At 39.9% G+C, this 21,881-nt stretch overlaps 1 protein-coding gene across 2 annotated transcripts in view; it reads right to left on the bottom strand.

Annotated features, from left to right (window-relative positions):
* KITLG (KIT ligand) overlaps window positions 1-21,881 on the bottom strand; it is a 55,827-nt gene that overhangs the window by 16,036 nt on the left and 17,910 nt on the right. For both annotated transcript variants that reach the window (XM_061454637.1, XM_061454636.1), the window contains exons 2-3: window positions 11,113-11,226; window positions 2,583-2,645 (exon numbers count right to left, since the gene is read on the bottom strand). In XM_061454637.1, coding sequence (XP_061310621.1) covers window positions 2,583-2,645; window positions 11,113-11,226 — 177 coding nt within the window. The remainder of the gene's footprint in view (window positions 1-2,582; window positions 2,646-11,112; window positions 11,227-21,881) is intronic.

The following is a 21,881-nucleotide window of genomic DNA, read 5'->3' as shown; positions in this document are numbered from 1 at the left end:
TTTAGTGAGCATTTGGTGATTTCAGCAGGGAGTCTATTTTGTTACTCCCATGGTTTAGCATGTGTGTAGGAGTCTCCTCTGACTGAACCATTCTGACCTACAAAGCTGCATTTAACAAGAGCTTGAAATTTTCTTTTCAGTAGTATCAAGCTGCGCAATCACTTGCTAGCTCCATACATACCAAACACAGGAATGAAACTGCTGAAACTGAGAAATGTGATGTTGCTTGCAAGGAGAAATGGAGGTTTAAAATCTGCTTTCTTGTGTAAACCTTGACTAAGATTCACATTTTAGGGCTTGCAGGTAGACCTCATTTAGCTTTTTCTTTCTACACCTATCTAAAACTTTAAAGTTTATCTCCTCTTTTGCGTTCAGCCCCTGATGCTGTCATCTTTTCCTTTTTACCCTTCAGGTTGGACTACACAGTTAACTCTGTGCTAAAATACTTTTAAAGCCACTCAGCTGCCTTGATCTAGTGCATAATATAACAACCCTTCTGTTTAATGGATTGGGTCAGTCTGTTCCTGTTACATGCACTACACTGGCTTCCCATCCGCTTTCCATTCACCCTGCCTTCCTACCTTTAGTCATCTACGTTTGAGACTTGCTACCTTGGGTACCTTTTCCACTTTATTCACGCACTGAAGATCTATTGAAAAAAAACTGCAGAACGCTGTTTCAATCTTTTCAGAGATGAACAAAGGGTATTCACCTTATGCAGAGCCGTGTTTCCCATCTTGCAGAACCCAGAGCCAGCCTTTGCTCTGTTATGTGTAAAACCACCTGAAATCCCCAGAGAGGAATTTGGCAAAGTGGGATGTGAATACCACTGAATACTGCCTCATGTGAAGGCATGTGGCCAAGAGCTACACCTTCCATCACCATCACTGAAAGTGGCATTTGAACAAAGGCAATATGGAAATCCCAGCTCTGAACTTCTTCCTATTTATTTCTTGGCTGCTCATTGTAAACATAAACTGGATCTAAATTTCTGGATATGATGCAGCGAGATGACATGGCATATAAACTATAGAAGAGAAACTGTGTGCTGGCAGCCAAAACTGAGCCATGGAGCAAAGAGTTAAGCAGTGAGAATGACTAGGAATCATCGCTGAAGCAGGCTCCTTGGCCGTATTCATCTTCAGCACCAGCCTCCCTAGAAGTGCACCAGAGGGAACAGCCCCAATCCAGCCCAGCTCTCACCCATTAGCTGCCAAGCTCATCCTGGAGGATAGGGACCAGCACTCAGGATACAGGTGTCCTCCACAGCCATAAATCTCATCGCATCAGGCACCAAAACCACTGAATTTTAAAAAGCACCACAGCCAGTGGATGGTGGCAGCCAGTCTTACTTCCCTATTCTCTGGATATTGGCTATTTTCAGGAACTGAATTTTTTTCCATTAGCTTTAATTATATTACATAGGCTCTAGTATCTGACTTCCATGGCATTTGTTCTGCAGTTTTTATGTCTAAGTAATCAAGTTTAAACTGGGTTTTCTAAAGTACTCTAGTTTTAGTAAAAGCCTCAAGCTTCCAATAAAACTCAAAAACACTGCCAGATCTGTCATAATACTTTGTAACATCATAGCTCAGGGCCCTGACAATCTCACAGCCTTCTTTTCCTCCAGCCATCTTTATTCAGGACTGAGAGAATGCTTCTTCTAGTATTGTTCTCCAGTATCAATAAGGACTTTTGCTAGATTTGCTACAATGTTGGAGGATAGAATGCGGTTTTATGCATATCACACACAAATTGGATTTTCATAACGAAAACTTTGTGCATACACAAACCCAGCTTCTTACATCTACCAGATAATTTCCAATCACTGATGCATGTGTACAATGATTCATTCTCAAGAAGACAGGCACAATATTGTTCAGTTTGACAAACTAGTCCTTTTCCTACTTTTTTTTTTCCTTCCTTAGTACTATAGTACAATATAGCATGAAAAGTTTTAGCAGAATAGGCAACAAGATGATACGAAAATGTTTTTAATACAAAACATTACAATTTTTTAAAGAGAGTATATAATGCTTATTTGAAAGTATCACTATGTATATGGGATTATATAGAAAGAATAACACAAAGCATGTTTGAATGAAATGTCCTTAGTTTCTACCAGTCTTTAGTTATCGACACTACCATTTGCTGAATTTCGGGTTCTCTTTATTGGCTACTCAGTATTTGTTATTCTTTAATGGCACTTCCAGTGGCTGAATGTTCCACTGCAGCGTGTTCAAAAGCACACTTAGAAAGAAACTACTTCTTTAGGAAAACAATTTTCAGTTGACACGATGAAGTGACATCATAACTTGAAATTTTCCAGGAAAAAAAAAGTGTTAAAAAATTCAGCATGAAGAAACATTTTTCTAAGATACCTGTAATTAAAAAGGTTTTAAGCGACTGCAGGAATCTCTCTACATTTCTTTTAAATGAGTATTTGTGAAGTGTATGTAAAGTGAAATAACCATTATTTAACTGTAACCTACTAAGCCATAGGACTACGTACAAAATATTACAGCTATCACTGGTTCCAGTGGGCTATTTTATTGGCATTAACTTAGAGTGGTTGTACATACCAGACTATCCATCTTCGGGACATATTTAAGGGTTATCATATAATCATTTGGGAGATTTCCAACCTACAATAAACAGTTAATAAAAAAGTTATTACTGACTACACGAAGTAAGTCTTAATTTCATCACAGTATTCAATGAAGTATGCGACACACATTTCCAGAACCTACCAGGTGCAAAAGCTTACATACTCAATTTCCTTTCAAAATGCTACTGACTTATTTGCTCACAAGTGAAGCATCTTTCCACACCTCTGTAACATTCCCAAAAGCTATCTGATCATGTTCAATGCTAAGAATTCCCAGCAAAATAAAAGTCAGTAAGGTGGTGAGGAGAACTGATCTGAGGTTATTCACTACTGCAGGAACTCCACTGCATTTTCATCTTTTAATGGCGTGTCTTGAATGTTTACATGACAATTTCTACATAACTTCAACCACTCCAAACTGTAAAGGGCCGGATAGTCTCTAAGCCTTTTTCCTTCAAATAATTTCCAACTTCAGCAAGCACTTGCATCTAAAGAAATACTTACCTGCTTTGTGCTCGGTTATGTACCAGGTCAGAAAACACTTGAGCACAACTTTAACTTTGAAGCTGTGCTTCTTACTAATGATGAGCAATACAATTATATCATAGCAATGTGCTGGGGCAAAGGAGGGCTTCTACACACGTAAGATGAGTGCAGCTTTGCAGATGTGGGTGAGTATGGGGTGTGCTGAAGCAAGGATAAGGAGTGGAAGGGCTCTCACTGAATTATACAGCACAAAATGCTACAAATGGAATCCAACACTACCATGAGATGTGTTTATTAGCCTGGTGAATGTGCTGAGCAGGGAGATGAAGAGAGAGATGCTGCCACAATCTGCAATCTCTTGAAGTACTTTTTTCAGAAGGTTTACCAATACTATGATGCCCAGTGATACAGCAAATCTATTTTCTTCTGTATCAGTGAAAACTACAATTGATATTTTCATCCTGGTTTGTAATCCATTTAGTCAAAAGACAATAAGCACATAAATAATTCCTTTGGTGAACCAGAATCTATACTTTGTTCAGCAAAGCATTTCTACTTCTTCAGGTTAAAGATCATCCTGTCATGGCTGCTTTTGATTCTGCTGCTATAGCAACCAGCACATGAATTTCTTTTTTCCTGTGCATTTTTTTAGGTAGCATTTTGTTTGTCACAACAGAATGTTTTATTTGTCAATTGAAAATTAGTTTCAATTAAAAATTAATACAGCAATTTCTGTATGGTTCTGGAAATGATCAAGGACAATACTTATGTACAGTCACTAGTGAATTCCAAACACTTTTTTGTTTACACCATGGGCTGAGCCACAATCTTTCAGTTCAATGACATCTAGCTTTCTCCTCCAGCTTTAAAAAGCAATTTTATACAACTGACCCTGGTAAATTCCTTTTCATGGATCAAATTTATTTTTTATTTTTAGACCTACGTATTCCCAAAGCAGCAGTAGCACAGGTGCCATTAAAATTCTTTGTATCAATTTCCATTTACCTGGAATTCGGGGGAGTTGATTCAAGATGCTATAAATACTGGAAAATGTTGCAGTATTGCATTTGTTCTTTCTTTAGAGCACCTGATCCATTCTAAATTCTCATCCACAGGTTTTTATGTATTTTTCCTTCTTCTAAAGAGCATCTTGACATCACGACACATTAATAAGTAATCATTCTTTTCCAGCTACCTTTGCGTGCCTGGAGAGGTAGGATTAGCAGCACTTCAAGCAGCAAAGATAGTGAAGATGGTACTTTATGTGCAAAGATTCCCATACTCTATAGGAATTCAATATTTAGCAATGTCAGCAAAAAGTACTGTTCTTTAAGAAAGGCCACTGGAAGATTAAATTTGTTCCAAATCAATGAACACTACAAGAACTGATATGCATTATGTATACAATCTACTTTACCAGCATCAGAGCCTGTCAAGCACTTTTCACGCACAGTTAAAAAAACGTAACTGTCCAAGAGCACTTACAGCTTCTCAGACAAAGCCAGAGAATACATCTCAGCCCCAGTCATTTTTCTCCTTGACAGACTGTGAATCAGAAAAGATATTTTTGAATTTACTACTAAAAATGAAGACCACTGGGGGGGAGGGTGTCAAACAAAAAATATATGTCCTGCCTCAAGATGAAACAACTTGTTAAAGTTTTATTGATTAAGCTCCACATGCCAGATGCTTTGCTGATGGTAAACGATGGAGCTCAGTCAAAGAGAGGGAGTTATATTTGTCTCCCAGTTGGACTTCCCAACTCACACAAAGAAAACAGGGTAGAGTAAGGCTTAAGGATATGTTTGTACTAAATCTCTGCATTTTATATTCTCTTGCTTTCCTGAAATTAATCTTGAAATTTCATAGAATCACAGAATAGTTAGGGTTGGAAAGGACTTTAAGATCATCTAGCTCCAACCTCCTAAGACTATGATCCAAAACTAACCACTTGATTTTCAACTGCTGAAAAGATCCTGAAAGGAATGAAAAGACTGCATCCTCACACTCAGCGTGGGGGCCTGACTGCTGCAGCTCCCAGCAAGAAGCAGATGAGAAGAGGGCTCTGAGTTGCCTGAGTGAAGTGGAATGGAAAGGGACCATCCTGTGAAACTCCCTGAGTCCTGGAATGGCCTTTTTGATTCCTGTAATCAACATCTTAAGTACAGTGACAAATCTGGGGGCAACGAAACACCTACTTGCAGGTCTTGCCTTGGTTTAGACAAAAGTAACAGTTCTGATGATTATAGAGAATGTCAACTGATAATCTTGGAAAGTAATGTATAGAGCTAAAAGAACCCTGCATTGCAATTAAAATGCCACAAAAAGTTTCTCTGATTTAATGGGGGGGGGGAGGTGTGGTTGTAGAAAGCATACCAGGCTCTGAGAAGAGGTGAAGAACAGGGAATGTTTTTAAATCCATATAAAACTAACATTAAGTGCTGTATTTCCAGTTGTAACAAAATCTTAGACTGGGAAATACAACATATATACAGAGGTCTGAATATTTAATACAGCACTGTTAACATTGCATAACCCAAATATACTTTCGAAGTATGTTCATGGTCACATAAGGAAAGAAGAGGGATGTTGTAAAAGCTATTTGGATTCTGTAGGGTAGTCTTTCATTGGAAGAGCAAAACATAAAAGAGATGACCTATCTCTGCAGTCAAGCACTTTGAAACGAGAGCAACCACTCTTGGGAATTCTCTTTATTGTGACTATTATAAAAATTTTAAGGAAACAAGCACAGATATTATTTTTTTTAAACAGATCAAGGATAAAGTAAGTTGCTAAAAGTAAAAATCAGTGATATCTTATTTACTCTTAGGCATATGATGGGAAAACCCACACTTTCATTTTGGCTACCATTTCCACCTCCCACTTCTCTCTTTGTGATTCTTATTTTCTTACTCTTTAATACCTCTGCATCTCCCTTCTTTGCATCCTTGGCTTTTCCTCAGGAGCTTCCACTTTCTGTCCATCATCTCACAATCCACTCTCATCTCATTTGCTAATGAAGCAGTTAATAAAATCCTCATCGTTTGGCTTAAGACAACATGTTAACAATTTCCGTTCACACTTCTTACAGCCATAGTGGCAGATCATTTGCAGGATAACAACACTGGACTGTTTTTTATAAACCCTTCAGTTTTGAGAGTTAGATCCATTAAAAAATAAAAATAAAATGTTGCAGAGAGTGTAAACTACACATTTACAGCAAAGATGCAAAGTGAAGGCAAAGTGTTTGAAACTGCATGTCTTGAGCAAGCAACCTGGTTGGTAAATACTGACAATTGTTTGGGCATCCAACATCCAGAAGAAAAAAAATGGCTTTAGAGAAGTAGATCATGGGAGAAGAGGTATCTTAGATTTTGTTAATGGATGAAACTGAAATATGTAGATACATACTGAACAGCTCAGTGATATTCTACTTCTATGTTCAGTGAAAATTCTACTTATATGTGGGTTTGATCATATTTAACAAATGTATATACAATAGATTCCTAATTCTTATGCAAAATCAGTCATAATTACAGTAATGCAGCTTTCTGCTGATTTACTGTGCTGAAAAGAACAATGGGGACAGGTTTTATTGACAGGTGCTGCAATTACAGTTTCATAAGACAGAACATTTTTTCATCAAGTAATGTGCTTCCCTCCAGATATCTTCATTAAAAAAAGAAGCAGGAGTTCAAGTGATTAGTAATGCAGGGTGAATAATCTCTAAATACTTTCATTCTCTATTGGCATGGTATTTTGCTCTTTTAAAGTTCTCACTATTAAAAAACACCCCCCCCCCCCCCCCAAAAAAAAAAAAGATTGTTCAATTGTTCTTTGCTTCTTCAAATCATTTTATTTAGGACACATTCTTCACATGACAAAATTAAATTATAAAGACTTGAATAAATTTTAATCTTACAGATAATACAAAAAAGTTATTTTTCTGTATGAACAGTCCAGTGTACTTTGGTCTGAGGGCTCACAAACCTTATTGTTATTGAATCTGCTCTTTCTTTCCAATTCTGGCTTCTGGTATGAGACTAGGATGATGCTAGTGAAAATCCAGATTAACACCACTGAAAACAAGTTACGCTTGTACATCTGTCCTCAATTTACTATTCAACACAAAGTTGATTAGGCAAATGACCCACATTTTCAAGCACTGCACAGCATGCCTTATTTATTCACTGATAGTTTAGGCTTAAGTTGACATCTATGATCTGTCTTCACAGAAAGTGTTGACTGACGCATTTTTTTCTCATCTTCCTCGAATACAATACAGTCCAGCAGAACACAGCCACAGCAATGCTCAGGGTTTTTTTACCAGTGATATAGGGAGTTCACAGTACTTGGAAGAAGAAGCCCAGGAACAAATAAGTGAAGGCTAGGTTGAATCAAGCTACATGCAAAAGAGTTTGGTAGGTAATTCTAGCACTGTTTTGCAAGCGGTAGGTGAACTTCAGCAGAGGTAGGGAAGAACGAGTAGGAAAAAGAAAGAGTAGGGACATGGATTCATGCTGCAAAGAATTTTAGCATGAGATAGTAAGAGCATTAAAATCTGCCTGGAGTTCATCAAGGAGCATCCTTCCTGCAGCCACAAACAGCATTAACAGATACTATGGAAACAATGAGGAGAAGTTAGGACAAGAGGGCAAACTCACTATGTGTTAAGACATCACAGACAGTGATAATAGTGCCTTTGAAGACAAAACCAAGAAGCTTGTCATTGATAATGAAACAAAGGAGGAAGAGCTTGAAGGAAGTAAGTAGAAGATACAGGGTCAGAGCAACAAATTAACAGACAGAAGGACAAAATTCTAGAAGTTGAAGCCAGAAAAAAATTTTTTCAGTGGACTGGATTTTAACTACCAAGAATTTGGAAGAAAAGTGAATTTATATAGACAGATATAAAAGTGATTTTTCCTGTCATGACAGGAAAAACAATGGAGGTTTTAAGAGTGAGCTTACAAGGGTCTGTTAAGCATCAAGAGCCAAAATGGACACCTTTGTTATAGACCTTAATGGCTGAAGACAGATAGTGACATAACTTTACAGGGAGAAAAGGCCCAGGGAAGACTAACATTTTGGGGAGATAAAGAGATCATAATTTGCCTCAGTGGAGGATTCAGGCCATACTGAATCTAAACTGATGTCTGAGCATTTGTGATGAGACAGGAGGAAGAGGTGCCAATATCCTAAGTTAAATGATGGGTTGTGTAGTACAGCTGAACAGCTAGTTATTGCACACAGATAAGGGACTATACTCATGACTGTGAACAAAAGGGTTTAAAAGAACATGACAGTGTGGCCAAGAATAAAGCCTTTAGAAATAACTGTCATACTACTCTCAGGTAGCACAACAGAGCTTGTGGGTAACATCACAAAAACTATAGGCAATAACTGTATGAGTAACACTGACTTCTGCAAAACCCTCAACATTACAATTTGTTCTCAGTGTGAAAGGGGAGGACATTTATTAAAGACATTATGTCCTACTGGCACAAACTGTTTGGATCAGCAGAGAAATAAAATTTTTGAAGGCCAGTAGGATCAATAAAGAACCCAACCACTTATGTGTGTTGTATTTAATTCTGACATTGCATGTCATCAGAATGTCATTCCTTAATTCAATTAGCATATTTTGTTTCCAAAAAGCAAAAGTAGCAGAAAAACTTCTATAGTAATTTAAGAGAGTTGAGCTATATTTTCAAGTAGTATCATACTGGAGTCCCTATATGTACTACTGCTCCCTATAGCATTAAAAAATATACTTTTTAGCAATGTGATCAGTCAATATTCTCTGTGAATTTCACCCTTGTATTCAGTCAGCTGATGATACTTTGTTTTAAAAGTACTTTGAACCTTTTTTATTATTAGTTTTTGCAATGGTACAGCATTTCAAAAGAGAAAGACCAATTTGCAATACAGTCAGTTTAATATAACCCGAGGGTTCTCACAGTAAATGGAAGGCACTAAACTTATTTCCATGGTATTCTTTTTAATTCTCAAGTGGTTTTATAGAAATTATTTCTGCAAATAATAACACACAGGCAAGACAGGGATACAGACTTTCCTAAAAACATTCTCAGATGCACAGCTCAAAGCAGAGAGAATCCAGGTATATGGGCTTTATATTATCTGCACCTCTCTGCTATTTCTCCAACTCAAAATATTTTTGAACTTGCTAGTTGACTTTATCCAAATTTTGCATTTGGTAGAGAGATCTGAAAGGTATGAGTGCAAATCAGGAGAAAGACTGTACAGCATCCGTACTGAGCAGTGGCTGGAGGAGCTCAGCCCTACACCACTCTGCTCAGGTTTGGCAGCAGAAACACAGTACAACCTGGACACTTGGCAGAGGTTTTTTTTATGAGGAAAAGCAGCACATACACCAAGCAGTTGCCACACAAAGTCCTTCCGGCCAAGTCAGCAGCCCAAGCAAAAGGGGATATAAATCCAGCAAGCGCTCAAAAAATTGCTTCGGTAGGTAGGCATCATGCTAGGGAGCATGGGAGGGAACTAAGAGGGGATGTGGAGGAGAGTGTGGGTATGGAAACATAGTGCTGCAAGGACTATGTGCAAGAACTGCAGTTGCTGGACCAGTCTGGAGGAAGATGAAGGAACATAATATTGAAAGGTTTCTTTCCTAATTTATCTCAAAAGCAAAGTGTGATTACTCAAGCTGCAAATTTTTGTCATCTGTATTTACACATTCTTGAAGTTTAAACTGTACTAAAGGGAAAGGTAAAGCATTTGTTCTAAGGACACATAACTGACAAAAACTTATTGCTAGTGTTATATTAAACAATTCCATCAGCCCTCACAAGAGTTCTTTTGTTCTGTCATGCTTTCAACAGGTTTAAATCAAAGCTTAATACTCTTTCAAGAAATTAAATATTATCTTGAATAAACATGCCAATAGTTCAGAATTCTGCCTCCGGGGACTAATGTAAAGCACTAAGTATTTGAGTAGGAATATAGAGAACCCCCGGAGATTTATACTATACAGCAATGTGTATAACCATGCCCAAAGAAAACAAGTTGAGAACACTGCACTGGCAGCAAATGCAAGAAACTTCAAATTATGTATTTGGTAGTATGAATTCTGGTATTGCAACTGTTTTTCCATAAAGAAACCACACTTCTCAGCTGAAGTAGATGCAGATATACTTGCACATATTGAATATACCTGTATATACTTTTAGATGAAGGTATACTTTTTAAGTGTTCAGTATATATTATTTCTTAAAAACTTTTGTGTTAGATCCTTTGCTGCTGCAAGTTAGCATAATCACTGACTTCAGTGGAGGTAAATAACAACTGACTTCACACAAGGAGATACAGTTTTTCAGGTTAAAGCAGTGTTCAATTAAGTAAAAATTAAAATGTACTTAAATGAATTCAGTTCTTCCTATATGAAGCCTATATGAGTCCTTCAGACTTAAACTTCTAGGTACAGCAAGTAGAGAAAGAAACACATAATGAGTGTAGCCCACTCACACCTAAAGACTATAAGTGCTGTTCAATTGTTATTCCCTTGATTGCTACTATGATGTCTAGTATCTTTCTATTTTGATATAAGGCACAAATTTCCTATATACCAAAGGTAAAAACTTCTGGTTCATTTCAGATGCGTTTGCCGCCAGTCTGCTCCGTGCAAATCAGTAACACAAAGACAATAATCTTTCATCTGCATGGGAATCAATCTAATCCCAGACAACGTTTGATGAAATCAAGACTTTTGACAATTTGTATGGAAGTTTGGAGGGAGGAAAACACATACGTATATAGACTCTACCTTGGTCAAGAAGATCATCTCTTTAATGAACTCTGACACTATTCGCCAGTCTCTGCAATAAAGGTTTTGATTTTGATCATGGGATAGACATCGATTTTTTTTTTTAATATTGCCCTGGTTCTAATACAGATTTTCTAACTTTGCTTAAAAATACAAGTAACATTAGTCACTAATTATTATTTAACATAAAGAATAATTTTAAATAAAAGCTACTTACCAATTTTGTAATGTCATTCACATCATCTGTCACTGGATTCCCGCAGGAACTCTGGGCTTTGACAAGAGGATTAAGTAGGAGCAGTTGAAGACAAAAGCAAGTGATAATCCAAGTCTATTTAGTAAAAAAAAACCAAACAAATAACAAAATCAAACCAACAAACAAACACAAAGAGAAACAAGAAACCCCAAGTAAGCAATCTCCAATGTGAAGTAACAACAGATAGCAGTAATGCTTTTCATATAGGAACTCTAGGTGCAACAATACTCTTCATCTTTCATGAGAATGTACTTGTACCACTATTATATAATCTTCTTGGCAGGAATCCACAGAAATGCACTTATCTGATCTTTTCTGGAAGCAAATACCTTTAGAGTAATAATGGAAAACCTGAAATGGGTACCCTTAGAGTAATAATGGAAAACCTGGTATTGAGGTATGAGATTACTCGTGCAGGATCCTACTTAGGTGAGTTTCTGTGACATCTACAGATACCAAAGAAGAGGAAGAGACCAACTTTCCAATACTCTTCATCATCACCATAAAGCTAATTAAACACTTGCCATCCACCTGATAAGGTATTTGATAAACTTGTGCTTCTAATGTGATAATGGTTGATAAGGAACAAAATGATACCTGACCATAGCAAGATAAAAAGACACAGTTCATAATCGCAGCCATTACATTTTGGTACTTAAACTGCAAGCAAAACCACAACTGGACTCTGCCCAAATACTGACATCTCAAGCAGCAATACGATATATTTTCTCTAAGTGACGTGCCTTGGCCTCTTAGGAGTGGCAGCTTAGCTTTGGCATTATATTCCCCTCCTAAAACCTATTTGGAACTGCAATGCACTGTACTCACACAGGCTTGTAAGACTCTGCCAGAAGAGCACCAGATAACTAGCCATGATGCACCTGGGTGTCTACTTGGCTACGCTGCCTGAACTTCCTCGCCTTCTGTTGTTCCTTGTGCTTCACTGGTTTCCCACAGAGCCCCATGCCAAGTTTAAGCTGCAGATCTTAATTTCCAGAATGTTAAAGCATTTAAGTTATGGATAATCAAAAGTTGCCTCGGGTTGTGAAGCTTTTTGTGCCAGCTGAATGAAGCTGTCAGGAAGAGCTGATGATGGTGTACACTTAACTGCAAGTATGGAATTTGCCTGTGCAGGCTCCTGAGCTTCCATGAGGGCAGGACTGAGACCAGAATTTGTTTTTGCACAAATCCAGATGCATCTCAGCCCCATCTACAGGTAGAGAGCTCCTTTCTCCAGCCTTACCTTCAAACGCTACCCAGCCTTTCAACTTAGCACCAAAGTGCATCAAACATAAAGCTCTCTAGGAAAGCAGAGAGAGAAAATCACAGATTTAAAAGATTACCATTACACTAACCTAGAGGGGCTAAGGAAGTATGATGATAAAGATTGCTCACGAGTTGCATAAACATGATGGAACAGTGCCAGGCACTTTACCTAGAGCTGTTACATGACAAGTAAACCTCTTGTAGCTCTTAAAACCCATTCATTTTATATCTCAAGTAAAACTGGTCATTTGCTTTCTTAGAATATGGCTTTCTGACTCATGTCGCCCACAGAGAGGGACTTTTTACAAGGACATGTAGTTACAGGACAAGGGCTAATGGCTTTGAACTGAGAGAGGGTGGATTTATGTTGGATATTATGAAGAAATTCTTCACTATTGGGCTCATGAGGCACTGCACAGGTTTCCCAGAGAAGCTGTGGCTGCCCCATCCCTGGCAGTGTTCAAGGCCAGGTTGGATGGGGCTTCAGGCAGCTTGGTCTAGTGGAAGTTGTCCCTGCCTGTGGTAGGGTGTGTTGATCTTTAAGCTCCTTCCCAACACAAACCAGTCTATGATTCTATGATTTAGGTAGAACCAGTGTGGGCTTTTGCTGGAAGAAACAATTCAGCCTCCCCTGCTACCTCTTGCAACGGCACTGGTGAGATCGTTTAACCAGCTGTTGCAGGCGGGCAACTTCCTTTTTTTTTTTCCCTGTGCCATTTTTTCAGGCTTTTTGATCAGGCTAATTTTCTGATCTAGGTAACTGAGACAGCAGAAACATTACAGATGGGACAAGACAGGACTGCTTATTTCAGAGGAGCCTGAGCTCAGCTTTCCTTGAACTGTACCCTCAGACACCACAGGATCATGCAGATGGATAGATTTCTTTCATGCAAAGAAACTGAAAACATTCCAAGCAAGGTAGACATTTAATACACAGGATATCTTCTTAAAATGCCTCTTGCTTCAACATAAGTAGCATTTAGAAATACTTTTAATATCTGTCCAAATAATCATTGTGAAGAATTGAGAATAAGTACTTAACTTGAAGTTAGGTACTTAGTTTTCCTTACAAAACCTCTGTGTCTTATGCTATACAAAGCTCTGCAGTTATATGAACAATTCAAGCTCTGGGGAGACACAATAAAGATGCTACTAGTCTCTGAAAAGATTTTTGAGAGCTCCTTGCAGTATATAAGTGCTCAAAGTTGAGCTCAAAGAACTAGCTTTAGGTGGTCAGAGACACATCTCCCTTGCCTCACATAAGTTCCAAAACCAAAGGGGACCTCAAGTTAACAGACTACTTCCTCATTGCAATTTTTTAAACGAAATTGTTATTTAAAAAAAGGCAAGAAGTTAATGACAACCAGCTCCAAAATAGACTAACTATAATGCTTTCAAGAACTGAAAAAAGAGTAGTTCTACCTTCAATGTTACACAGTACACTAGCAGTTACACTCACTAACAGGATGTTTCCCTGATATGTTCTTTGGAGATGGAGCCCATGACAGAAATCCCCAATTTCTTTGTTGGGTTCCTCAATATTGAATAATAACGGAATATGGATTTGTTCACTGACTTGTGTCACTGTCATAGAATGATATTCAACCTAAAAGTCTAATAATCAAAAAACTAACAGAGCTGGAAAAATGTGGTTTTTTTTTTTGCCAGATCAACTGAATAATATGAATAAAACCAGCACTACACTCCAAATAAAACCAGAACTAAGACACATCTTGTCAGTCTTCACAGTTCTGGATCTAAAGAAAACCCATGAAACTTAAAATCATGAAGCTTGAAATCACTACACATTTTGTAATTATCCAAATCAGTAAGAATACACTTTTTTTCCCCTATGTAGATAGTGATTTAAAAGCACAGTAATTTTTATAACTGCTATTAAAAACAAATGCTTTGTAAATTTTGAGATTATTTGAGGTTCTTTTTGCTTATTTGTTCTGTATGTCATCCAACAGGAACTGAAAATCTGCAAAATACTGCTAGTTTCAACATGCCTATTATCTAAAATCTTTTAATTATTTGCACTTACAAAATATTTATATTACACATGCCTACAGGCACATTTTATGTCAGGACTGTATAGATCAAAGAGCTAAGCAATTTTTGTGTTATTTACTAATGACCAAACCTGCTGTTTGAGCAGAACTTGAATGGACTGAATTAAATCACGGACAGAACAAAAGCAAACCTTAAACAACAGCTTTGTAAATACAGATCCCAGTTTTATACTTTACTAAGCATAAATGCTACCCACACAGCACTCCTCACTTATTTCCATATATAATTACTTTTAAGCTAAAATGGGATTTTCAAAGCTGGCCACAGGATTTAATCACACATCATCTACCAGCATTAAACTGAAGATATATAGCAGACAGGAGGCAGACCTGTACACCAAGGGGCCTCTTCCCACCTTGAGCTCAAAAATTACTCAGTTGTTTTTGCCTTCTGAAATCTCTTAAGTACTGAATTTGAAAGTTGCTTTTGTGAAAGGGAAAAAATAATGAATAGACTGGAAAAGATATTCCAAATTAAAGATTTCAAGTATACAATTTTTGATCATTCTGTAAATGATTTTTACTATTGCGTATAAGTCACAATCTATAATTTCAGTTAACAGCATTTTAGAGGCTTAGCTACTGATCTAGTGTGTTTTTCATTTATGTTCTTCACTTACGATCTCAAGTGTTGGCAAAGGCTTATGAATGAGTGCTTTAGCTTCTTTTTTCACAGTATATTATCAAAGATATTCAATGATGCTGGTTAATGCTCAGCTAATTCCTTAAAAGAAAGCAGCAAGGGGAATACCGCATTGCTAAATAAACCAAACACTGGAAACTCTGGGCATTTCCATATATCTAGTTACTGATAAAAATTCTAATCATAAGTAGGAAGAAATAATACAAAAAAAAAAAAAAAGGAGGGGGGCAAATAATAAAACACACAAAAAAAAACATTAAGTGCAGGGAGAGGTAGCAACTACACAGATGAATGGCTTCTTCATTATAAAATTTCTTGCATTCAAATCATGTTAGCCAAAGAATTTTTCACCCCAGTTTCTTGAGCAAACCATTCAGTTAACCACAGCCAAGCCACAGCTGCAGTAGCTGACAATGTGGAACAATATTCACCCTAGGCCAGGCTTCCAAAGTTTAGTTTTCACTTCTGCTAATGCTGGAGTAGGAACATCTCTCAGTGAGGGCTCCTCAGGCAGTGCCTGCATGCTGCTTTACAGAGGTGCAGCTTGTGAAATTCTGCCATAAACAACACTGGTTGGTCAGTCACGGATAGCTAACTTAACATTCATACTTACGCCTTAAAAAGCCTTTTGAAAGAAGGTTCAAAGAAAACGAGAATAGCAATAAAAGATATTTATTGCCTTTACTTTTTTAACCATAAAGAAGAATAGAAGCACAATAATTCCTTCATATGTCTGTCAATTTATTTAGTTATTAAAATAATGTAAGAATTGTCTTTTACCACTTAAGTAATTTACTGTCAGTGTGGAAAAAATTTAAAATGAAAGAAAAGCATTTATACAGAATGTAATCTAATTCCTATTTTCATGGTATTCAGCAACATCTTCACCCATACAAATGACACCGCTAAGTTTTGTACTCTAAAAGCCTAAATACTGCCGAAATGCTAAATATTGATCAAGTCCAACATGAGTTAAGTGTGGAAAAAGTCACCCACCCATGAACACCTAGTTCTGGAAGCCAGTAAAGTATTTTTGCAAGTTTATATGGAATTGGAAAGGTCCCTAGGTGCTCTCAGGTCCCTGGGAGATAACTTTAGTACAGTTGGAGGAACCACTGTGTGAACCCTGAATAGCTTGTAGTTAAAGTAGTAAGTCCAGTGTACATTCATCAATGTCCTTCAAAAGACTGGCACTAATCCCACTGAAGATAATAGCCTATCAGCTAGGGTGCTCACTAACAAGTGGGTTAAATTTCGTCTGACCAATTCCAACTCTAATTCCAACTCATAGGGATCTGTTCCTCTGTTATCTACCTTGTACCACCTACTTCTGTACCACCAGAGGTACTTTCCACCAATGATGCCTTCCTGGACAGAAAGAGCAAAACAGGGGTACACGGGTATTCCTGACCCTTATTTTTCAGAACATTTTTACATTTTACACTGGCAAGCCATTACATAGAAAAAAAAGGCCTGCTCACTGCACAGGCATCAAAACGTTTATGTGTATCCTCGTCTCACACATACTCCTCTATCTGGGCACCCTAACTTCTGTGAAGCTCCCCAGTCAACATGTGAGTTTTCTTGAACAACCTTTTGGCAGTCCATTGAATAAAATGGAGCCTAACTCCAGCTCAGTGAGTCACCCTGCCAGGCTGAGACACCTAAAAGTCTCTGGATCACACCCTATAAGCTTTGTTACGATTACAAAAAGCAAATGCATACCTTTCTAGTGACTGATACTATTCTTTTTTTTTTTTTTAACAATGATGTGTAGTAGGGAGAATGATGATAAAAGTAAACAAAATTTATCAGGGAGTATCAGAGTGATTTATTTGCATTCTGATTTAAACAGACTACAGGAATTCTGGTCACTCTTCTTCAGAGTAAGTTTTGTAGTACTTCAGACATGAAATATTTGACATATACTCAGTTACTTACAAAATGTGGTATATTCTTCTACACAGTTCTGCATCTAACAGATATACATACATAACATGAGGGTAATTCTTGGGCTAAGGGAGAAGGAAGTTAATGAGGTACTGTTGCAAACATAAGCAGGGAAAGTTGCCATTGCCCCCCTGCATTCAAATGAGTTCAATGGGCAACCTGCTTTCATGGCTGCTTCATCTTTTTGTGACAGTTCTGTGTTTGCCTTTCCATGTTGTTCCCAACCATAAGAATTTCTTCCTCCTAACCTTTACACACACAACTTGCTTTCCCATGGGGAACCTCTGGAATGACTAATGATGACTGACAAGACCAAGATTTTTCAGGTAATTGCTCATTTCATGTCAGAATGCTAAAGCAAAGTGGTACTTGCTGGACTCCACAAGTCGTATGTTGCAAAGAAAAAGCCCAGTATCCAGATGCTTACACATGTTCCCTTCTAAGGCACACTCTTAGTGAATCAGAAATAACTCTGTTCAGGTTAATGGATTGTCCTGGGTTCAGCAGGAGCAGTCATTTTTCTCCTTCTTAGTAGCTGGTGCAGCGCTGTGTTTTGACTTTTGGCCTGAGAACAGAGCTGATAACACCGATGTTTTAGTCTGACCAAGGACTTTCTGAGCCTCATGCTCTGCCAGGGAGGAGGGGAAGCTGAGAGGAAGCAGAGACAGGACAGGACACCTGACCCAAACTGACCAAAGAGGTATTCCATACCACAGCACGTCATGCCCAGGAGGTAACTGGGAGTTACCCAGAAGGACTAGTACACTGCGGGGTTGGAGGAGGTATCGGTTGGTGCTTGGTCGGGCTGGGGGGGGGGGGGGGGGGGGGGGCGGGGGGGAGTTATCGGTCAGCTGTGCTGAGGTGTTGTGTTCTCTTCCCTTGTTATTTCCTTTATCATTATTATCACTGGTGGTAGCAGCAGTGTTTTGTGTTGTGCATTAGTTACTAAACTGTTCTTATCTCAACCCATGGGAGTTGCATTCTTTTCGATTCTCCTCTCCATCCCTCTGGGAGTAGGGGGAGGGAAAGAAGGGGGGGAGTGAGTGAACGAGCTGTCTGGCTGTGTTTAAACCTTGACAGTTCTTTTTGGTGCCCAGTGGAGCATGAGGGGTTGAGATAACGACAGATCTGACCAGATTAATAGTCACTCGTCACAATGCTGATTTATTAGCTCTCTGAGTTGTTCCTCTTGATCTCACAGTTTCAGAATGTTGTAACTTACTTAGAGCCGGTATTTGCTGTGTTGGTGTTTATCAAGTGTGGGGCTTGGGCTAAGGTTCTTGTCTCACTGTGCTTTATGGCAATGGCTTGTAATACGGGCGGGCTCCAGCAGCAGGGCGGGATGGACGTGGCCGTGGACTTGTACCTGGCAGTTCGCCTGCTCCTCACCGTCCTGGCCCTCGCCCTCGCCTCCGCCTTGGTGAGGCCGCGGGGAGCCGAGCGGGAGCGGCCCCGGGAGCCGGCAGCAGCAGAAGCGGCCCGGGAGAGCGGCCCCGGGGACCAAGCGGGAGCGGGCCGGAGGCCGCGAGGGGACGGCTGCCGGTGGAGGAGGTCGGGGCGGTCGAGGAGAGGAAGGACGCGGCTGCAGAGCAGCGGGAGAAGGCGGCGGAGAAGCCGAGCCCCGCGGAGGAGCCGAGCCCCGCGACGGCCGAGAGCATCCCCCGGAAGCCGCCCGCCGAGCCCCAGGAGGATGCAGGAGACCACGCAGCATTTCCCAGCAAGGCAGAGGAGGAAGAGCTGGACTCAGAGAAGCTGGTGGTGGGAGAGCCGGCAAGCACAGCAGCTACACCAGCCCCAGTGACAAGTACAGCAGCATCGTTTGAGAGTTCTGAAGGTTTTGAATGGCCTTGGGACCTGCCTGCTGATTGTGATGGGGATCAACATGTTGGGGGACACACAGTGTTTTACCCACAACCATTTTGTCTGATCTCAAAAGTTAAGCGGGGTCGGGTTTGGGTCTTGTCTAGGGTTAGACGAAGATATAGGAGGACCAAGAGATTTTCTCCAAGGCTGGACAGCCATGAGTGGCAGGGCATGTGGGACAGTATGGGCAAGTATCTAGTCCACTGGGCCCCTCCAGTGCTTTGGAAGCGTCGGAGATGGAAGGCAGCTGTATGGAGTCCCCAGCAACAAGCTGCAGAAACTGCTGAAGGGGACAGTGAATTATTTTGAGCCTGGTGGGCCCATGACACTTCAGGCCATCAGGGCAGAGATGCAACATAGAGATGGACTCATGATCGAGGGGTGGACTTAGCAATGGACACCACTGCCCAGATTATTCACGAGTGTGAACACTGCACACAGCTTCTCCTGCTCTGGAAGACTGTTACAAGAGACGGAGCCTGACATCACGGACCAGATGGACTCAGCAGCTTTACAGGGACTGGTCCATGCACTAGGGTAAGAGTGCACTGAGATAAGAGTGATGGTATATTGAAAATGTGGGATCTGAGCATGACGTGAATGGTACAGAATAAGGGGTGGATACTGTCCTGGGTTCAGCAGGAGCAGTCATTTTTCTCCTTCTTAGTAGTTCTGCTAAGTTACACATATCTATTTCCTGAGATAGACAAATTAAAGATACACGGTCTTACTGTGCTGAGAAAATGAGGAATCACACCATCCAGATCTTGGGAAAACTAGGACACTTATTAGACTGTATGACAATTTCATTTCATGATATCTCAGGCCAATTGCTACCATCATCTACTCCCTCCAGCTCTCCTTGACGGATGCAGAAGCAGCAGGCTGCTCCAGCCAATGTGGTACTATAGCACTTAGTAAGGTGCAACCAAACTCCTGCTGTATTTAGCTTCTGTGTTTCAGGTGGAGCCAAGATGAACATGATAAGCAAGAAGAAGTGCAAACTGACATAGAGTTTGCCTTGCAAATCAAGGCAATCCAGGTATTTTGTAATTACATTCAGTAAAGCACAAAACAGTGGTTTTAATTTGTAAACCATTGTATTTATTTTCCACTCCTCTAAGACTACTAATGTAAAATATTTGCTATGACAATGTTGTAATGTTGGCCTTTGCTCTTTAAAAATGTTACTTGATCCATAATAAATTATGACCACTCTTTAGTCTCACTTCACAATCAGGGATTCAGGCAGTTTCCATGCATCCTAAATATGAATCCAGGACAATTTATCCATTTCTTGGATAACAGCCAGTTTGTTTAGCTCCCAAACACTGGGAAGTGAAGTTACCAAGAGACAGGTAATTATATATGGATGTTGCCTACTGAGCTTCTGTTAATGGTGTCCAAATAAATATTAACTGATAATCATCCATCCATCAGGTAGAATTCTAGTTCTGTGAAGAACCAGGAATTTTATGGACAAAACGTTTCAAGGAAGAAACAAAAAAAACAGATATTTTGAAAGAAATCTTCCTGTTAAGTCATAATTAAAGACTATGAGGACCTTCAGAGATCCTGAATTTAGCACAGTCTTTTTAGGAAATATACACTGGCAAAAGATATTTCCACCCTCCCCCTCCTTGTAAGGTCTATTATGATCATCGAGGATTGGTACTAAAATTTCATATGGTACTCATATGGTATTGGTATGGTACTGAGTATTCCATTATTTACAGAACTGATGGGTAGGGGCAGAGCAATTGACATTCTCTACCTGGACTTGTGTAAAACGTTTGACACCGTCCCTTTTAACATCCTTGTCTCTAAACTGATCACCTCGTGGGTAAAGAACTGGCTGGATGGCTGCATGGAGAGAGATGTGACCAATGTCCACCTGGAGGCCGGTAACGAGTGGAGTCCCTCAGGGATCAGTGTTGGGACAGGTCTTGTTCAACATCTTTGTTGGTGACACGGACTGTGGGATTGAGTGCGCCCTCAGCAAGTTTGCCCATGACACCAAGCTGTGTGGTTCGGTTGATACACTGGAGGGAAGGAATGCCATCCAGAGGGACCTTGACACGCTTGTGAGGTGGGCTGATGTCAGCTTTATGAAGTTTAACCATGAAAAATGCAAGGTCCTACACCTGGGCCGGAGCAATCCCAGGCACAGCTACAGGTTGGGCAGAGAAGAGATTCAGAGCAGCCCTGAGGAGAAGGACTTGGGGGTGTTGGTTGGCGAGAAAATGAACATGAGCTGGCTTCAGTGTGCAATCGCAGCTCAGAAAGCCAACCGTATCCTGGGCTGCATCAGAAGGAGCGTGACCAGCAGGTCAAAGGAGATGATCCTGCCCCTCTACTCTGCTCTCATGAGACCTCACTTGGAGCACTGTGTGCAGTTCTGATGTCCTCAACATAAAATGGACATGGAACTGTTGGAACAAGTCCAGAAGAGGGCCACGAGGATGATCAGGGTCTGAAGCACCTCCCACTCCCATATGAAGATAGGCTGAGAAAGTTGGGGTTCAGCCTGGAGAAGGCTATGTGGAGACCTGACAGCAGCCTTCCAGTATCTGAAGGGGGCCTACAAGGGTGCCGGAGAGGGTCTCTTTATTAGGGACTCCAGTGAATAGGACAAGGGCCAATATGTTTAAACTTAAACAGGTGGAGTTCAGTTTAGATATAAGAAGGAAGTTCTTTACTGTAAAGGTGGTGAAGCACTGGAATGGGTTGCCCTAAAAATTTGTGAATGCTCCAATCCTGGCAGTGTTCAAGGACAGGTTGGACAGGGCTTTGAGCAACCTGGTCCAGAGTGAGGAGACTCTTCCCATGTCAGAGGGGTTGGAACCAGATGATCTTAAGGTACTTTCCAACCCAAACCATTCCATGATATTTTTCTATCCCACTTTAAAGTGATGAAGACCAATATTTACTTG

Source organism: Pezoporus flaviventris, unplaced genomic scaffold, assembly GCF_033815535.1.
Source record: "Pezoporus flaviventris isolate CSIRO_AGI_PZ_B2104156 unplaced genomic scaffold, CSIRO_AGI_Pfla_v1 ptg000016l, whole genome shotgun sequence".
Taxonomy (NCBI): domain Eukaryota; kingdom Metazoa; phylum Chordata; class Aves; order Psittaciformes; family Psittacidae; genus Pezoporus; species Pezoporus flaviventris.
Note: the sequence above shows the minus strand (reverse complement) of the source record. Positions and strands in the feature narration are given on the sequence as shown.